Source organism: Leopardus geoffroyi, chromosome C1 (genome assembly GCF_018350155.1).
Source record: "Leopardus geoffroyi isolate Oge1 chromosome C1, O.geoffroyi_Oge1_pat1.0, whole genome shotgun sequence".
NCBI classification, from domain to species: domain Eukaryota; kingdom Metazoa; phylum Chordata; class Mammalia; order Carnivora; family Felidae; genus Leopardus; species Leopardus geoffroyi.
In genome coordinates, this window is record NC_059328.1 from 149,560,571 (window position 1) to 149,581,645 (window position 21,075).

Consider the following 21,075-nt stretch of genomic DNA (forward strand, 5'->3'; position numbering starts at 1 on the left):
AACAATTTCAAAGTCTCAAGAGTTTATAAGACCTTTCTTAAAAATTATACTTCCAAGAACAGAGAACAAATTGCTAGATTATGAATATTCAGACACGTTTTCATATTGCACAGGAAAACAAGATTATGAATGTTTTTAGTTTAACACCTCATCAAAGCAGATTCGTTGAACTTAGTTCTGTGAAACAGAACCATCTCTCTTCCTCCATTGCTGCAAAGGGGAGTGGCACCTCTTTCGTCTCTTGATCTCTTCTTGTTCATTATAAATGTGTACATCTGGGGGCGCCTGGGTGGCTCAGTCGGTTAAGCGTCCGACTTCAGCTCAGGTTACGATCTCGCGGTCCGTGAGTTCGAGCCCTGCGTCGGGCTCTGGGCTGATGGCTCAGAGCCTGGAGCCTGCTTCTGATTCTGTGTCTCCCTCTCTCTCTGCCCCTCCCCCGTTCATGCTCTCTCTCTGTCTCAAAAATAAATAAACGTTAAAAAAAAAATTTAAATGTGTACATCTGTAAACCTTGGCTCTGGAATTTCATTAGTATTAGAAGCAAAAGTAAAAGAGCTTGATTTCACTGGCCAGAATGGAGAAAACGGAGGAGGATTTTACTGAATTCCAGTGAATAAAAGAAGCATAAGGCATTAATCTTCCCTATTTCCTTAAGCCTCTATAGGGAAAATCACTATGATTTTTCCTGGTTTTATTTTTAAGTTTTGTTTGTAATTTTGGTATACACAAGTAAAAGAATCCCTTACTACAAAGATCAGGACTTAACCTCAGAGCTATGTTAATTTAAATTCAACAACTTGACTTTACTAAGCTCAGAATATAGCAAAGACCATTAGCTGTCCCCAGTACTTAACCTCAGCATTTCTTTTCTGGTGTATTTATTGAGTTTTATTTTGTCTCATTTCATTTCACTTCATTTCATTTCCATTTCATTATTTCATTTCATTTCATTTCCCTCAGTTTCTTATATAGCACAAAATACACGGCCACCAAGCTAAACTGTTTTCCAGTCTTCTAGTAACTTCTGGATAATGAGCTGTGAGCTGAAGTGAAAGGTGCAAAATTGCCTTTAAAAGTACTTTCAAAGTGTGTTCCCTGGATCATACTTCCCCTTTCCCACTGGCTAACGTGTACTCAGCCATCTTTAATCATATGAACAATGGAAACAGCCTAAGAAGAAGAAAGCAACAAGACAGAAGGATCCTACATGGAGCCATCATATCACACTTGGATTGTTACGAGACAGAAAACAAACTTCTATCTTGATAAGCCATTGTTAATTCAGGTCACTGTACAGCATCTGGGTCAATATTCTAAATAATACCACAGGTTACTTAAAATTGCCTCCATGGTGAGACCTGAATTTTTCCTGGCCTCATACTGCTACATTTAGTAGTTAACTCATTCAAGATGGGGGTGCCTGCCTGGCTGACTCAGTTGGTAGAACACGTGACTCTTGATCTTGGGGTTGTAGGTTCGAGGCCCACGTTCAGTGTAGAGATTAAAAATAAAAAATAAATCATTCAAGATGTACTAACATAAGGATAGGTGTCTCAAGATACAATTTATTTTATATACAGGTTTTTTCCTTCCTGCTGTTCTGTAAATACTTGCATGACACCTGTGACTACCTTGGCTTGAACTCTGGTAGGAATCTAGAACTTTCTCATTGTGGTGGCTTAAAGGTAGTTGGTAGGGTATTTTAGCAACAGTTATATAATGAAACATAAAGTATAAAAAAAAAAATCTGGCTGTAAAACTGTATGTGCAGTATGATCTCAGGAGTTAAATAGCAAGAAGTCCAGAAAGGTTTAAGAATTTAAGAGGCCAGACACACATCTGTAGGGGAAGCGTTCAGGGAGGACCTGAAAACAGAATGTGTGGTTGAAAGTCTGTAGGTGGAGGAGCAATGCCCTTAGATCCTCTTCCTACGAAACAGTACTCAACCATCATACTTTCATTATATACCTTTGCTGCCCTCTTTGAAAGTCTGCTTCTTACTCAGAGGAACTTTTCTAGATTCACATATAAGTGAAATCATATAATACCTCAAGGTATTTTTAATTTCCTCTTTGATTTCTTCATTGACATTGTTTCATACCATGTTGTTTAGCCTCCATATGTTTGTGGGGTTTGGGGATTTTGTTACCTTTTTTTTTCTCTCTCTTGTATTTGATATCTAGTTTCATACTAGCTATGTTGTTATCAGAAAAGATACTTGGGGCGCGTGAGTGGCCCAGTCAGTTGAGCAGCTGACTCTTGATTTCGGCTCAGATCATGATCTCAAGATTCCTGAGATCAAGCCCCACTGTCAGCACAGACCTTGCTTGGGATTGATTCTCCTTCCCTCTCTCTGCTCCTCCCCTGCTCACACACATGCTCTCTCTCAAAATAAATAAACATTTAAGAAAAGATGCTTGATATGATCTCAATCTTTAAATTTATTGAGACTTGTGGCCTAACATGTGGCCTAAGGTGAGAATAGTCCATCTGCATTTGAAAAGAATGTGTATTCTTCCCGTGGGTCTGTATGTATCTATTAAGTCCATGTGGTTTAATACATTAAGGCCGCTGTTTCCTTATTGATTTTCTGTCTGGATAATATATTCACTGATATAAGTGGAATGTTAAAGTCCCCTACTATTATTGTATTACTGTCAATTTCTACCTTCATATCTGTTAATATTTGCTTTATATATTTAGGTGCTCATATGTTGGGTGTACAGATATTTGTAATTGTTATATTCTCTTGTTCGATTGATCTCTTTATGATTATGTAATGCCCTTCTTTGTCACTTGTTAACAGTCTTTCTTTTAAAGTCAGTTTTGTCTAGGGGTGCCTACGTGGCTAAATCGGTTAAGCATCTGACTCTTGATTTTGGCTCAGGTCATTATCCCAGGGTTGTGGGATTGTGCCCTGCATCAAGCCCCATGTCAGGCTCTGGATCAGCTTGTGATTCTCTCTCTCCTACTCTGCCCCTTTCCCCTGCTTGTGTGCTCTAAATAAATAAGTAAATAAATAAATAGTCTGTTTTGTCTAAGTATTGCTACCCACCTTTCTTTCCATTTCCATGTAATATCTTTTTCCATTTCTTCACTTTTAGTCTATATGTTTCTTTAGGTCTGAAGTGAGTCTTATAGGCAGACTGTAAATGAGTCTTGTTTTGTTTTTGTTGAAGCTCTATGCACAATGCGGGCTTGAACTCACAACCCCAAGATCAAGAGTCGCATGCTCTACCAACTGAGCCAGCCAGGTACCCTAGGGGTCTTTTTTTTTTTTTTTTTAATTTATTTAGTCACCCTTTGTCTTTTAACTGGAACATTTAGACCATTTACATTTAAAGTAATTATTGATAGCTATGTATGTACAGCCATTTCGTTAACTGCTTTCTGGTTGCTTTTGTAGTTCTTTCTGTTCCTTCTTTTGCTCCTTCCCTTGTGATATGACTTTCTTTAATGTTATGTTTGGATTCCTTTCTCTTTATTTTTTGTGTATCTATTATAGGTTTTTGGTTTGTGGTTACCATGAGGTTCATACATAGAGCATCCTATGTATACAGCAGTCTAAGTTGATGGTTGCTTAAGTTTGAACACATTCTAAAAGCACATTTTGCTCTCTCCACATTTTATATCTGACATAACTTTTTATTTTGTGCATCCCTTACCTAATTATTGTAGATATAACTGACGTTACTACTTCTGTCTTTTAATCTTCATACTAGCTTTATAAGTGGTTGATCCACTACCCATACTAGACGTTTCCCTTTACCAGTGCATTTTTTTCTTTCAAAATCTTCTTCTATTTATGTTTTTTTCTGCCTAACGGAGTCCCTTTAAGGTTTCTTGTAAGGCCGGTTAAGTGGTGATGACCGCATCTCTGCCCCTCCTACCCTTCCCAATGTGGCTTTTTCTTTCCATCTTTATCTGTGGAAGAGCTGCTCTGCTAGCTCTAGTCGTGCTCAAAGAGAGTTGATCTGTAGATCATTATAGCCGGGCCGGGTCCATGGGCGGAGTGGAGCTCCGGATCCTCCCACTCTGCCATCTTGATTCTCCTCCCTCTTTTTTCCTTGCATTTCTGTGTTACTAACTGGAATCATTTTCCATTTGTTTGAAGAAATCCCTTTGGTGTTTCTTTAACTACAAGTCTATTCTATTACAAACTCCTTCAGTTTTTGGGTTTTCTGTCAATATCTTTATACCGCCTTCATGGTTAAAGGATATTTTTGCAAATACGGAATTCTAGATTGTCAGCTTATCTTTCACTTAAGATGTCATTTTGTTGTTTTGGCTTCCATCGTTCCTATTGAGAAATCAGCTGTCTGATTGTTGCTCTTCCTGGCTGTGTTCAAGATCTTGTCTTAGTTTTTTAGCAGTTTGACAGTGGTATGCTTCATTTTTATTTTATTTATTTAAAAAAAATTTTTTAACGTTTATTTATTTTTGAGACAGAGAGAGACAGAGCATGAATGAGGGAGGGTCAGAGAGAGGGAGACACAGAATCTGAAACAGGCTCCAGGCTCCGAGCCGTCAGCACAGAGCCCAACGCGGGGCTCGAACTCACAGACCGTGAGATCATGACCTGAGCCGAAGTCGGCTGCTTAACCGACTGAGCCACCCAGGCGACCCTATTTTATTTATTTTTTAATGCTTATTCATTTTTGAGAGAGGGAGAGGGTGTGAGAAGGGGAAGGGCAGAGAGAGAAGGGAACAGAGGATTCAAAGTGGGCTCCATGCTGACAGCAGCGAGCCAGATGCAGGGTTCAAACTCACAAATCGTGAGATCATGACCTATCCGACTGAGCCACCTAGGATCCCCTTTTTTTTTTTTTTTAATCCTGCTAACATTTCATTGCATTTACAGAATCTATGGCTTATTTTCAATGATCTCTTTCAGAAAGCTCTGGGCCACTATCACTTCAGATAATGCTTCCATTTTCTCTCTCCTCTCTTGCTGGGACTCAAATTATGTTTATGTTAGACTTTTCACCATGTCCCATATGTTCCCTTTGCTCTTTTCTATATTTTTAATACTTTTGGCTTTCCATACTATAATCTTGTTCTTTCTGGTGTACTAATCTACTCCTTCGGTTTTAACAAATCTGCTGTTACACTCATCTATTGAGTTCATAATGTCAATGCTTCTTCAGTTATAGAATTCTAATTTGTTTATACTTTTATAGATTCTGGGTCTCTGTTAAAATTCTCAATTTTATGATCTATATTCTTAAACTTATTACAGTTATTTTAAAGTCCATTTCTGATTACTCTAATTTCTGGGTTGCGTCTTGGTCTATTTTTGTTTCTTTTCCCTTTTGGCCTGTTTCTTATTCCTTGGTACATGACTGGATGTGTTTTGTTGTTGTTGCTGTTGTTGTTTTTTATTTTTTAAATCAATTACCAGCCACTGTGTAGGAAAAAAAGCAGAGGCTCTAGATGATGTTATTCTCCTCTAGAAAGGACTCTAGTGGGAAGCTTGGGTGTTGACATTTTAAAAAGAAGGAAATAACTTGAGCTACAACTCACAGGATAAAGGAGTTTGCCATATACAAAAAGAAAAAGAGAAAGAAATCTGAAAATAAAGGGAATATCATAAAAAGCACCCAGTAAAGGAGTGAAATATTTGTTGAATTAGTGAAGTAGGCAGGTCTCTCCCTCCTACCAGATAATATTTCATGTATTAAGACATGAGAGACAAAACAGTCATTTCCAGAATGAAACTCAAATAGAAAGTCACAAGGGCGGGTACTATCAAATGCAAATTTTAACTTTCTTTTCCCTTTTTTTTTCCTTCTCCTACTTTCTTCTGATTCCTTTTGCTGCCCTTTCTTTCTCCTTATGAAATTAAAAAAAAAAAAAACAACCTTAAATGGAAACAGACTCCATTACCCTATTTGATGACACCTGAGAGATCTTTACCTATCACTGGAAGTTCTTGGATCACAGGTTGAGAAATGCTGTCGTATTATTTCTAGTCAAAGCTACACATAGTATTTTCTACTGATAATAAACTCAAGAATATAAAAGTAGTTTTTGCAATACTGTTTATATGGAATAAAGGAACTCTATTAAAGTACACAAAAATATAATCAACACCCAGTAATGTAAGTTTACAAATTACTTCTTTGTACACTTGTAGTTCTTATGCTTTATAAATGCTAATTCTGCTCTCCACATCATCTATTGATTAAAGTATACTCTCATTTCGGAGGCAGCTCATGTGTGAATTCTCTGTGAAGCGTCCAACCCTCATCTTCCTGTATGTAGCCTCTTTCTCCTCTGAACTTCTACAGGACTTTGCACTACACTACATATGAGAGGCCTTTTTGGTTTCAAGAACGAAAGACTTGTTCAGGTTACCCCAAATGATAGACATGATAAGGATACAAGGGATAATAAGAAATCTGAAGATTCTATCTCAGCAAATAGGCTTCATAGGGTTCTTATACCAGGAACTCCCTTGAGCTGCTACCCAACCTAGAATAGTCATCCTTCATTACCTCTTTTGATTAGCTGAGGTTAGGGCAGTGAGGGTAAAATGGCACAAAACATGGGGACCTATGCATAAGAACCACAGATAGCCATTCTTCTTGGAAAAAGGGGCTGTTACCCTTTGATGACCGACACTCATTCATATAGCACTGATCAAATCCTGCTCTGTATGATAGTTATCTGATATTTACCCTGTTTTCCCAATTGGACTGTTAACTGCATGACAACAGAGACCATTTCTTTATTTTTTCCCAAAGTTTATTTCTTTAGAGAGAGAGTATAAGTGGGGAAGGGGCAGAAACAGAGAATTTCAAGCAGGCTCCACACCACCAAGTGCTGAGCTGTCAGCACAGTCTGACGTGGGGCTTGAAATCACAAACCTCCAGATCATGACCTGAGCCGAAGTCACTTAATTGACTGAACCACCCAGGGGGCCCAACAGAGATCACTTCTTAAATCTAACTGTACCCTTAATAATAACTATCATAGTGTCTTGTACGTGACACAAGATAGCATGCAAGGAACTAGGACGGTGCAGGGTTCTGATTAAGCAAATTAAGCTGTGGAGAAGTCTGGTTCTGACTGCATGACCTTGGATATGTTACTTAACCTTACTGTGCCCCAGTTTCCTTTTTTGTAAAAACGGGGATGATAACAGTACCTACTCTCAGGGGGTTATTGTGGGAAAGTTGTTCTAGGTGCTAGGGATTCCACAGTGAACAAAAAGGAGAAAAAATCCTTCCATCCTGGTAGTTGAGGCAGATACACAAAGGCAAGATATCTTAGATGATGTTTTATACTTAGAGGATACATTAGTAATCTATTTTTATGTAATAAATCAATAGCTTAAAATGACAAAGAAAACACAAAACACCTTTATTATCTCACACAGTTTCTCTGGGTCAGGAATTTAGAAGCAGCTACCTACCTGGGTGATTCTGGCTTGGAGTTTGTCATGAAGATGCGGTCAAGCTACTGGCCAGGGCTGCATTGATCTGAAAACTGAACTGAGGCTGGAGGATACGCCTCCAAGAAGGCTCCTTTATATGGATGGTGGGTTGATGCTCGTTGTGGGGAAGAGGCCTCAGGGTGGCTTGAGGCTCCTTTATGACATGGCAGATAGTTTCTCTCAGAGCAAATGATTCAAATGAGAACAAGGGAGAAGTACAATAACTTTTATAATTCAGCCTTGGGAGTCACACTCTTACTTCTGCAATGTCCTATTGGTTACATAGGTCAGCCCTATTCGGTGCTGGGGTGAGCTACACAAAACTATGAATACCAGGAGGAAAGAATCATTGGGGCCATCTTGGAAGCTAGATAGTGATAAGCACGGAGGAGCAAAGCTAAACCAGAGAAGTAAGATCTTGAATGTAGGTCAGGGGTTAGAAATTTTAGAAAGGAGTCTAAGAAAGATCTCATTATAAAGGTGACATATGAAAAGTCTGCATGAGCTAAAGGAAAAAAAGCCATGTGGAAATCTAGGTCAGACAGGGAATAGCAAACATGGGCCCCTGAGATGGGAATGAGTATAGTGATGATAATGATAACTGGAGCAACTCAAAAACCACTGCTGAATAATTACATAAGCAATACATGGCAAAACAAAAAATTTAGAAAGCTATAGACAGAAAAATAGAAAACAAACTGTTCACTTCCTCAAAATTTTCAACTGCCTCCTACTCAGGCTCATTTCAGCATTAGCAGTAACCCCAGTTAATTCAGCACTGAACCCTTCCTCTCATGCTACAAGTCAGTGTGTGCCCCAAAAACACGTTTTAAGCGCCAAGAGATATGTTTTTACTTTGAGAAGAAAGGTGTTCGAGCAGAGGCTGGATAGCTCTTATGCAGAAAGCTGTTGAGGTTTAAGCACTTCATGAGTAGAAAGCTAAGCTAAGCCTTCTTCCATGCTGTTTATCTTTGCAGTAACCCTGTTATCATTAAAAACCTGCCTCCCCAAAATACTGCCAGAAGTTTTCAATTACAGATGCTGTAATATTTTCTATACAAATATATATCAACAATGCACACACACACACACACACACACACACACACACACAGCCTGCCCACAATGCTCTTTGCAAAGTACTTTTCTATTACTCTTACTTCTTCACAGCAGCCTTGAAAGATAGGTTAATAACTTTATATTATTATGTGACTCTTTATGGATTTTATAACTTTATAATTCTATTGACTCAATATATACAGAAATTTAGGAGCCTGATGAAAACCTGAGCAGCTTGTACTTATGATTCCAAAAGTTTCTACATACATCCTCGACCTAAAATTACCATGTGCTAAGACAATAAAACGGCACACCTACAGGAATATTTGGCATTATCAGTCAGTTCTAGTAGAACTCTCTGTTCCCTTATAATTTCTCTTCTTAAGCAACCAGGCACAGCATAAGAGGAAGTGATCCTTGGGAAATACTTGTTCTGAATATTAACAAAGTGAAGGCAAGGACTGCACTTTTCCCCCGGGTCAATAAGAAGACCTTTCCTCCTCTCCATTAGGATATGAGTCGTGCTTCCGTACCTTCCATAAGAGCAACTGTGGTAGAGTCAGAGAAAGAAGAGGAGCTGTTTGTTTATTATGTATGAAGGCAGGAGTGGGGTTCCAAGTCCCTGACTAACCCAGAGGGCCTGTGGCTGTACTCTGGGCTGCAAGATCTCCCTGAATCACAAGGAAATTCAGCCTCTCTGACTCCGCCTCCATATCACCCTCAACCCAGCTTCCAAGATGTCCACCTCCATCATCCACCCTCCAGTCCCATCGCAGAAGAGCTGTCATGAGATTTATTTATAGAATGGGGGTGCCAGTGTTACTCTGCACCTTTCTCGGTGGGCATCACTGGTCCATTTTCTTATAGATTCAGTTTCAAGATTTGCTCTCAAAATCTGAAATAACCCACACACAAAAAAATAAAATACTTGATACGTATCATAAAAAACTGTAGACGGGGCACGTGGGTGGCTTAGTCAGTTGAGCATCAGACTTCATCTCAGGTTATGATCTCACAAGTTTGTGAGTTCAAGCCCCACACTGGGCTCACTGTTGTCAGTGCAGGGCCCACTTCAGATCCTCTGTCCCTCTCTTCCTGCTCCTCCCCTGCTTGCGCTCTCTCTCTCAAAAAAAAAAAAAAAAAAAAAAGTGGACAATGACCCTGTTGCAAAACTGGTTTTCAACACACAAGCACATTTTTAAATGCTTCTCAACAATGATAAAAGTCTTGAAATAATACCTAACTGTAATTTCACTTTCTTCTTTTTAGAAGAAAAAGAAACATTTATTAATGTTTCAAAATTTACAAAAATATACCTGAGATAATTTCCCCTGAAACATCGCTGTGCCATCTACAAGGATTAGAAAAAGTCACATCAATACATGAAGATGATTTCATGCTTTGAATTCAATTATGGGATCAGTTCAGGAAAGAGGTAAAGTAATTTGAAAGAAACTGAAATCCCATTATCACCCTTACTTTTTAAAAAGCATTCATTTATGGGGCGCCTGGGTGGCTCAGTCGGTTAAGCGCCGACTTCAGCTCAGGTCACGATCTCGCGGTCTGTGAGTTCGAGCCCTGCATCGGGCTCTGGGCTGATGGCTCAGAGCCTGGAGCCTGCTTCCGGTTCTGTGTCTCCCTCTCTCTCTGCCCCTCCCCGTTCATGCTCTGTCTCTCTCTGTCTCAAAAATAAGTAAACGTTAAAAAAAAAATTAAAAAAAAATAAAAAAATAAAAAGCATTCATTTAAAATTTTTGGTCCTTTTATTATAAAGTAGACAAAAGTACAGAGACACAACTCAAAACAAAAATTCACAAGACAGTAAAGTCTCTGTTATTATGTATCTTTCTTCAGTAAGGGGAAAACAAGCAAGAAGATGATGAGTAAACAAGATGCATTTGGATAGTATTAAGTGCTTTGAAGAAGATAAAATATGGGGTTGTGATATTGAGAATGTGGGGCATTCAGGGAAGGCCTAAGGAGGTGACATATGATCATACAGAGATTTGAATGACGTGGGCGGGGGCAGCCATGCCAAGGATAGGGGAAGGGGAGGGCAGTCTGGCAGAAGAGCCAGCAGGTGGTTGAGTCCCCAGGGGCTCAGTATGGATAAACAGAGTGAACAGCAAGAACGGTAAAAGATAACGTCAAAAAAGAAAGGCAGGGGCACGGGCACCTCATCTAGGGCTTGTAGCCCATGGAAATTCAAAATTAGTAATGTAGACTGATCCACATGGCCACAGAATGAGGACTTACTCTGAATATGCTTATTCACTCACCTCATACCGCCGATGGGAAATCATTGACCCAATAAACATATACTGATCACATACTGTGTGCAAAAAGCACCATTATATAAGAACTTTCTAAAAGGGATGCCATGGGACCTTACTCAGGAATTTACACAATGTTTTATTTATTTTGATTTTCAAGATAATAACTAAGAACATAAGATCACTTATACTAATAAATTCCAAAATAACAGAGAACAATAACAATGATTTCCACCTCAACGTTAAATTTATACTGCATGCAATATGAAAGGTGCTTTTCTGTTAAGATCTTGCCATTTAGCTAATTCTGTGATAATCTTGAAAAGCTCTTTCTTGACTTAGTTCTAAGTCTAATGTAATTTTCTGATGGTGTTTGGATAGAAGATTGTGAAGTATGATGAAAAACATGGTTTTTTTCAGCCCTGTATCATCAACATGTATGTGAATGTAATCAGTAACCACAACTATCCAAACCCACATAATGTGGCACTCATGATGTTTTCTAGTTGCAATAATTACCCTTCATTTTGTATGAAGAGAACAGAAGGAAGGAAATCAAGATTTGCCATGCCTGCAATAGGTACAAGCCATCGAGTTCTCACTTAATGCTCATGATGGTCGTTCGGGGTGTTATCTCCAAGTGCAATGAGTTGGGTAACTTGATCAAGGCCATACAATCTGTACCTAACTCCAAAGTTTATGCTCTAAGTTAATCCTTACAGCCTCCTGACTGATAGAGGCTGGTTAATTACTAGCATTAATTTATTCAACATGCCCTTCTTAAGCTTTGGAAAAGCCTAGTTAACAAGGAAAAAAAAACAAAATTTTCCAAAGATAGCTTGTCCTCTATTACTGATCAAAAACAACTTCTCTGAAAAGACAGATATCAAAATCTAGAAATAGATTGTTTTAAAAATCTGACAGGAAAAGTATGTTTTGACTAACATGAAGTATGAGGAGGGCATGGCAGCCCGGAGGGTGGGTTACACAGGCGTTTAGATGTTACTGGCAAACATAATGAGGGTGTGTAGGGGAGGGCGGGGTCACGAAACAGTCCAGCCTTGTCTTACTCAAAAAATAGGCTCAGTGTGAAGTATGAAAATCGGCACATCTTGTTTCTGCCCCTCCAAAGGCAGCAGATGGCATAACTAGTCCTAAATGCTGATCCACAAGGGCTCTCAGGAAAGGAGCTTTGATTCTGAGAGCAAGTTCTGAGCTGCTTACTCTAGCTGCCTCCAAACACTGAAATCCGTTCAACTATTTCTGCCTGTCAGCAGGCTTCCAGGAAGAACTTACAAAATGGGAGCGAAATTCAGGGGGGAAAAAAACCCAAAAACAAAAACAAAAAACAAAACACAAAACCAAAAAAAAAAAAAAAAAACCCACTTGCATAAGCATTTTTATTCAAACCCACACAAGTATTCCCTTGGTTCTTGTTTATTTTGCTCTTTAATTCCTGGAACTGTTTAATCAATAGTGTTTCTGGATGGAAGTCTTCCCCCCCCCCCCCCATTCAATTTTTTTGACATGCTTGTATAAAAAACTTGTAAACTAAAAGCTTGTAAACAAAAAACATCCCACATATTCAACGGAATTGTCTATTTTCCTCCGTAGTCATTTTGGCAATGACTGACTAATCACGTGTGATTTTTACAGATGACACTTGCACAACAGCAGAGCAGACTTAAAGACTTTTTAAAATCACACGACGTAAGACGAATCTGAGCTTAGCCTGTTCACGTCCCACCGCGATCCAGGGGTTAGCTGGCTGAACTGTTTTCCTGTTTCAACAACTTGAACACCAAGCGGCGGGACAAACAAGGCGGCGAGCACGGGAGGGCCTGCTTCCTCCCGCCCCCACCCTCCGTCCGCAATGCGCAGAGGGGAAATCTCCGCAGCCGACTTCCCCGCTTCTCATTTCGGCCCCAAATGGCCCTGAAGCTCCCCTGGCGTGCGGCTCTAAGTCCTTCTGCTCTGCCATCAGACAGCACCCCCGTTTGGGAACCCCTCCCCGCTAGTGGGGTCTGCGCCGAGGCTGTGCGCACGGTGGGCGAGAAAGGGCAAGCTCGGATCTTCGACGGGCCTTTCCCTGGGACGCGCTCTCGGAACCCGCTGCACCAGGGGGCGCCGGGCGGGGGCCGGGAGGTGACCGGACGCAGGGCCCCGGAGCAGGGGGGCAGGCAGGAGGGCGCCCGGGGTGGGCGCGCAGAGCAGGGTAGGGCTAGACGCCCGGTCGGGAGGCCGCGCCTCCGGGCCACCCTCGGGCGGCCAGCGGCTGGAGCTACACCACCGTGCCGGGGGTGAGGGCTACCGCTCGGGGTTTGGCTGCCGGGAGGAGGAGGGGACGCGGCAAGGGACAGCTCACCAGCGACGGCGGCGGCGGCGAGGCCCAGCAGCGGGAGCAGAAGAGCCGGCAGCGCGGCCCGGGGCATGACGGCGCGTGCGGGCGCCCAGCTGCGCTCCTCGGAAGTGCGGGGCGCGGCGAATCCCGCCCACGCGGCCGGTCGTAGGGGGCGGGGGAGAAAGGCCAAAGGGGCGGAAGGGGGCCCGCCGGGGGCTGACCCGGCCGCGAGAGCCCGCCCGTGCGCCGCCTCTGCGAAGTCTCTGTTGTATTTGGAACTTGTCCTTTGAACTGGAATAATTTTGGACTCTCAAAAATGTTGCAAGAGTCCGAAGAATTTCCGTAACCCTTCAGCCAGCTTCTCTAAATGTTAACAACGTGTATAACTCCAGTAAAATGGTCAAAGCCGGGAAATTAAAACTGGTATAATGCTATTAACTAATCTTCAGCTTTTATCACATTTCGCCAATTGTCCCTCTAACGGTCTTTTTTGTTGTTGTTCTGCGAGTGTGTGTGTGTGTGTGTGTGTGTGTGTGTCCTTTTCTGTTCTAAAATCCAGTCCGGCATTATACATTGCATTGAGATGTCTTCTCTCCTTAGTCTCCTTTAATGTGGGACAGTTTCTCTGTCATTGTTTGTCTTTCCCCCATCTCGTTTGAAGAGTACTGGCCATTTTGTAGAATGTCCTTCAGTTTTGGTGTGTCTCATGTATCCTCTGGAGGGAAGTTGGAAGAACAGGATTCAGGTTATGTTTTTGTTTCTTTGGCGAGAGTACCACAGAAATGATGTGTCCTGCCCAGGAGAGACACCATGTCAGTATGTCTTATCACTGGTGATGCTAATTTTGAACACTCGGTCCAAGCGTCTGCCAGATTCCTCCTTTGGATCTAGTGGTCAGAAACCATTTCAAAGGCTCCTCCCAGTGGACTGTGTCTCTCAGACAACTTTCATCTGTTATCAGCTTCAGGGATTGAGGACTTTAAACTATATTTGCACAGCCCCTGAAAGGAATGAACGCTGCCCATACCTTGATCTCAAACTTCTAGCCTGGAGAACTGTTGAGACAATAAATTTCTCTTTTTAAAGGAAAAAAACAAAAACAAAAAAACTGTGCTTGCTGTAAGTATAATCTAAGCAGCTATGAACTGACCGGCGACGGCATCTAGAACCAGATAACACAAAGCACAAACAGGAGCCAAGTTAAGACTGTTTGTTTAAACCCCAGACATAGCCTCATGTCTTCAGTGAAACACTGCTTTAAAGTCAAGTCTAAATTCAACAATAAAAACACAAACAACTCAATTTACAAGTGTACCAATGGTCTGAGTAGACATTTCACCAAAGAAGATTTACAGATGGTAAAAAGCATACGAAAGCACTCGACATCATAGGTCACTAAAGAATTGCAAATTAAAATAAAAATGAGATACCACCATACACCTATTAGAATGGCTAAAATCCAAAACACTGACAACAACTGTTGAAGAAGATGAGGAGCAAGAGGAACTCTGAATCATTGCTGGTGGGAATACAAAATGGTACAACCACTCAGAAGACGGTTTGGCAGCTTCTTAACAGAACTATTTATATCCATCCTTACCACACAATGCAACAATTGTGCTTCTTGGCATTTGCCTGAACAAGTTGAAAACTTGCATACACACAAAAAATTGCATACATATGTTTATAGCAGCTTTATTCACAATTGCCAAAACCTGAAAGCAACCAAGATGTCTTCCAATAGGTGATGAACAAACTGTGGTACATTCATACAATGGAATATTATTCAGCACTAAAAAGAAATGAACTATCAGGTCATTAAAAGACATTAAGAACCTTAAATATATAATACAGTATTAGTAGCTGTAATCACTATGCTGTACATTAGACCTTCTGAACTTACTCATCTTATAACTAGAAGTTTTTGTCCTTTGTCCAACATCTCCCCATTTCTTCTACCCTCAAGCCCCTGGTAACCACAACTCTGCTCTGTTTCTATGAGTTCAGCTATTTTTTATTTCATATATAAGTGACATCATACAGCATTTGTCTTTCTGTCTTACTTTTTTGGTTTTGTATTGAGATATAAATTGACATATTAATTTCAGGTGTATAACATAATGATTCTATATTTGTATATGTCATGAAATGATCACCATAGTAAGTTTACTTAACATCCATTGCCATATATAATTATACATATTTTTCTTAAAAAAAGAAAAAAATATATTTTTTTTGCTTGTGATGCTGACTTATTTCACTCAGCATAATGTCCTCAAGTTTTATCCATGTTGTCACAAATGGTAGTTTCCTTCTTTCTCGTGGTTAAATAATATTCCACTATGTGTGTATGTGTGAGACAGGTATCTATACATAATTTATTTTATCCATTCATTTATTCACAAATAACTAGGTTCCTTCTATGTCTTGGCTATTGTAAATAATCCTGCAGTGAACAGGGGAGTACAGAGATCCCCTCAAGATCTTGTTCTCATTTCCTTTGAATATACACCCAGAAGTGGGATTGCTGGATCATATGTTAATTATATATATTTTTTCTTTTCTTTTCTTTTTTTTCTTTTCTTTCTTTCAAGTAAGCTCTACACCCAATGTGGGGCTTGAACTCATGGCCACAAGATCAAGAGTCTCATGCTCTAGTGACTGAGCCAGCCAGGTGCCTCTGGTAATCCTATTTTTAATTTTTTGAGGATGGGTCCTCTTCTTTCTTCTTCACAGGCTCCTGTTCCTCAACTTCAGTGAGGTAACTGAGGACAGGTAGAGGAAATCGATCAATTTTCCTGGTTGTCATCAGTACAAATATATGGCTTTTAATTTTATCTGGGTCCTGTATGCCTTTTCTATGATCCTTTTATTTGTCTCGGTCATTGTCCTCCCCCATTCCTCTAATCGGGTATTGCAAAATGTTTTATTAACACTCTTCAAACTGAGACCCAATTTGCTACTCATGTTTCTCAGTAGAAGATCTTGCCTTCTACTCCATAGAGAAAGGGGGGCCATCAGGTCTAGACAAAAATTTTCAAATACTTTCCTGCTCTCCCTTTCTCTTCCACACAGGTCTTCCTTGTGTGGCCTCAGAGAGGACGGCAGTCTTCTCTGTCCCATCCAAACCCGGTTCCTTTTTCTGTGGGTTTCGACCTGCCCTTCTCCATCTTCCCCAAGATCTCCTATGACTCCATCTCTCTTCCCTGCATCATTAATTTCTCTCTGCCCACTCTTCGTGGATCTTTCGATTTGTTTTGCTTTGTTCCTCTCAGTTTCTAATCTGTGAACCTCTTTCCCTCCTTCTTTGGAAAAAAAACCTTCTTCAACCCACCTTCTCCCTCTCCTTTCCTTTTCCACCATACTTTTCAGAATCTCACGTTCCCCATTTTCTAATTTCCCTTTCACTTTGCAGCTCACTCTGGGTTCTGGCTCCACTCTGCTACATTTCCACTGGCTTAGATCACCAGTGTTTTCCTAATTTCTGGAGTCCAGTTTTATCTGACTTTGTTTCTCTATTGCTTAGCAATTGGAAGAGAGATGGAGTCCTGGGAGAAGATCTTGGGGAAGATGGAGAAGGGCAGGTCTAAGCCCATAGAAAGAGGAACTGGGTTTGGATTGACTTGATGTTACATTGCATTAAAAGGGTGAACTTGGCCAGTGAACTTACACCCTAGCGCTTCCCAGACTGTCAGTCCACATAAGGTTCCTGGGGAAGGTCCCTGGGCTGGGCATTGCTGAGATCCCTTTTGGCCTGAGATAGGTAGGAGGCCTAGATAATTTTAGACCAAAACACAGAGGGAGTCCTCCTCTGTATTTCAGCTCCTGTAGGCTCAGGAGTGGGGAAAATGGGATGAAGAGGAAAGGTTGATGAGGAAGACCAGTGAAGAGGCTGGTGCAAACAATCCGGGGAGAAAAAAAATATTATAAAGGCCTGAATTGAAAGATCTGATAATGGAGACAGCCACTCTGTGAGAAGCCTGAGATAAAACTGACTGAATTGTTGGATTAGGGAGATGAGAAAGAGATGATTGGAGGATGAATTCTGAATTTCTAGCTTGGGGGAAAAGGAGTGTAGTGTTTTCATATTGATTGAAAGAGAATATACGAAAACTTAGGGGAAATGGAAAAAAAATTTCTAAACTTCTGCTTCTGATTAATTTAGCTTGGAAAAAAAAGAAATACACATATACTAAATTTGCTGAAATGTAGATAATTGTAAGAACATTTTAATTCAGAACATGCAGGGAATTAGAGGTGACTTTGTATGGATGATGAGGTCTAGTCAAAATAAGTCTTTGACATCTAGCTAAAATTTGTTTTCTTAAACAAGATAAAATTATTGAACTAATAACAATTAAGTCTTCACTTCCCCAAGAGGGCTTTAGGATTAAATGAACCTAAGATAAAGGAATGTGAATCTCTTTCCGTAGCATAAATTTAGCAGTGGCTTGAGGATTTGGGGTTACCAACATTATGGTAGTCATTTGCAGAAGACAGCTGCCAGATAATGGCAACATCCTGCCCCAGGATCGGGGAGGGCAACATGCTGTGTGTGGGGAGAAAGGACGAAAAAGAGGATGATCAATGGTATCACTTCCACATTTGTCCCCTGTACCTGATCATTAGGTTTATCTACTTGCTTTTTTAGGTACCCGGTTTCAAGAGATCAATTTTGTCAGACCGCATGTGAGGGTTGGATTAGCTAGGGAAGACTGGAAAAGGCTGTCTTCATTTCTATTGATCCATCTGCAACTGGTCAAATGAGGAAGTGAACACCATATGGGCAGTTGTGGTCATGCCGAGAAGGACTTCCATTTAGATTATCCAGTGGGAGTTAGAAATATGAGCCTGGAACTTGATATGTAATCTACTGACTTAGAAGTGGCTGATGAATGCCTTGGGCTGGGAGGTAGGGGAAAATCTCCTGAGGGAGCACTATGAGAAGTAAGAGTGGATCGTAGGTGGAATTTCTGCTGATCTAATAGTTAAAAGACTTGCTGAGAACTGCTGAGTCAATGGCATCTGAAAAAGAGACTCAAATCAAACATTCAGAGATACAGGATATTTATTCTTTAAAAAATGTACACAAAATCTTAAGGATACCTCACATTACAACAGCTGTATATTTACCTTTTCTTATACTACATGCCTCACATAATAAAACCCAATCTAGAGATGTTTTTGAGATACATTTTTTCAACAAGGATCAACAACACTTTCACCAAAAAAAAATGAAACAAGTTTATTATAGCATCGCTACTATATATAGCTGTGTTTTCACATCAAGTTGGTTTAGTTCTTTGAAGAAAGTCTTTAACAACTAAAATTGTACAGATCACAGGGTAAGAGGACCTAGTCTAACAAATTCAGTAAAAGATGTTTCAGGACAACCATACTATACTTTAGACTATACTAAAACTGTCTTTTGAAAATTATTTATAAGTTTATCATAGTACAAACACTCTAAAATTTTAAAATAAATCTATGGATATTATACAAAAATATTCTAAAGTATAAATATAAACACTGAATAAAACATTCACCATGTTCAGTGGAAACTATCATTCAAAATATATTCTAGGTGGTAAACTTAAAGTGATAACCACAAAACAGTGTTTCCTTAATTATTCATTACTTAAAATAGTAGTAATCACAAAGTTTAGAGTTTCATTATAAAATTTTCAGTTTCACAAATGCAAGATACACAATTTCTTGTATACATAGACACCTTTTCTCTTTAGCTCACAGAAAAAGGCATTAAAGTAACACAAACTTCTTAGTCAAAATTTGACATGTCACATAAAGCATAAAAATTGCAAAATTTTCAAGAACTTATATCTTTAGCTGATTCCCTTTAAGAGGGAAAGAGTTAAACATTGTACATAAGAAAAGACAAAAACCACACTGCTACAGTATACCTAAATCAGTCTAAAAACAATGTTCCTGTATACTTTAGAAAAATGTTAAGTATTAAATCTTCTTTAAAAGCCATCATTTTATGAATAACTATGACAAAACAAAATATTTGCATTTAATCAATTTTAGTATGAAATATGTTTGGAATAGTATAAGAAGCATCTTGCCAAGAGCATTATTTTGCTGTATAAAAAAGTAAGCATATCTCATTAATAATTTCTCCTAAATGCTACAAATGACTATTTTAAAACAATGTTGATATTATTTACAGTTATGTTTTTACCTTGAGGTACAAATTTTGCATTAGGCTAGTTTTTTTTTTTTTTTTTTTTTTTTTTAGTAGGCTCCATACCCAATGTGGGGCTTGAACTCACAACCCTGAGATCAAGAGCTGCATGCTCTACTGACTGAGCCAGCCAAGCACCCCTAGGCTGGATATTTTTAAAAGCAAAAAGGTAGACTTGTGACTTATTAACACGCCAATTTTAAGTTAAAATACCATTAAAATATACATATCCTAGTTACTAACTACATTCTTACAGAGAAAATGCACATGAAATTTATTACCCTACAAATAACGTGGACTTTAGTCCCAGCTTTGGCTCTTTTCCATTCTATTAAGCAAAGTTTTAAACATGGCATTTCGTGGATAATTCATTGTAGATACTAGGACTGCAATTAAACAACTGAAAAAGTACTAATGACTTCTACTTTAGAACAGAGGAAATACTGACACTGGGAAAATCTGAGAAGGCTCATTTTCCTTAACACATTAGTGCAAATTAACAAACTTTTAGAAGAATTTACTCATGGAAAGTGGGAAGCATAATCTCATCTTCATTCATTCCTTGTTCATATCGAACTGAAGAGAAGACTGCCCAGTGCAAACGGTTCCTTTGGAAGAGGAACCAAATCAGTGCACTGATGAGAGCTAAGACACTTAGCACAGCAAATGTGATAGTTACTCCTCGGTAATCAGAGCCTAGAATAGGGAAAGGTTTGACATTGGAGGAGAGAATACAAAAGCGATCATTATTGATCTAATACATTAGGCTGTGTGTCACATTGTAAACTCTGTACGAATTAGACACAATAAGTACTTGATTGTTTGATAGCATTAACACAGAATTCAAAGTCATCATCAAACACTCAAGTATTTTCTTTACAGATTTAACTGTTTTCCTTTTCATTCAAATCCTATTCATTGTTTTAGCAATTTTCTTCTAAAGAACTTAGAGCATTATCATTATTCTCACTTTCCCTCCTCATCATCCTTTCTGAGAACATTACTCCCAGTATATTACCTTACTTTGATAGCAAATTGCTGTAAGTTATAAATTTTTGTGTTTGACTTACCCAGTGCCAAATAAAGTGTTATTTGCTTTAAAGCAAATTTACGACTTTAGGATGACTTCATTTAGCTACTAGCTATTCAATTTCAAATGCTCTCCCAGGCCCCTTCTCTACATGCTGCACAGATGGACTCATTCTGTCCCCTTGTTTTAAACATCATCTCTAAGCTGACCTCCCTTCTCTTTCATATGTCCAACTGCATGCTAGACGTTCCATATGAATATCTCATCTCCATATGGACAGTTCAAAATGCCAAATCAGAACTCTCGGCTTACATCACCCTAACCCTGCTCCTGGGCTCCCCCCATGATCTTCCAGTTGTTTTCCATTTCACTCAGCATAGAACCTGAACTCTTCAGCCTGGCTTCCAGAGCCCTAGGTGGCTGGTACGTGCCTACCTTTCAGCTCTTCCTTGAGCACTCGTCAAGCTTGTTCTGCTTGATGCTTTTTACTCCATCTGGTACCTCTCCCTGGCGTGCCTTTTCCCCTGATCTTTGTTTGGCTGGCCTTTCAAATCTCAGCTTCAGTGTCTCCTACTCTTAGACATCTTCCCTGATAACCTAATCTAGTGTAGCCACCCCATACCCAGCACACAAAACCCAGCATACAGTAGACACTCTACATATTTGCTGAATCAATGCATGAATATATAGATACCAATCACTTAGTATTGGCGATTTATCTTCAATATTT

General features: G+C 39.7%; 1 protein-coding gene across 2 annotated transcripts in view; it reads right to left on the reverse strand.

Moving 5' to 3' along the window:
* Positions 1 to 21,075, reverse strand: part of LOC123598969 (lymphocyte antigen 75) — a 135,432-nt gene that overhangs the window by 16,360 nt on the left and 97,997 nt on the right. Inside the window, exon 35 of one of the 2 annotated variants that reach the window (XM_045479961.1) lies at positions 18,161 to 20,011. The exons of the other annotated variant lie outside the window; for it this stretch is intronic. Coding sequence (XP_045335917.1) covers positions 19,833 to 20,011 — 179 coding nt within the window. The 3' untranslated portion in view covers positions 18,161 to 19,832. Of the gene's footprint in view, positions 1 to 18,160; positions 20,012 to 21,075 lie in introns of those variants that run through there. 2 annotated transcript variants of the gene reach the window in all.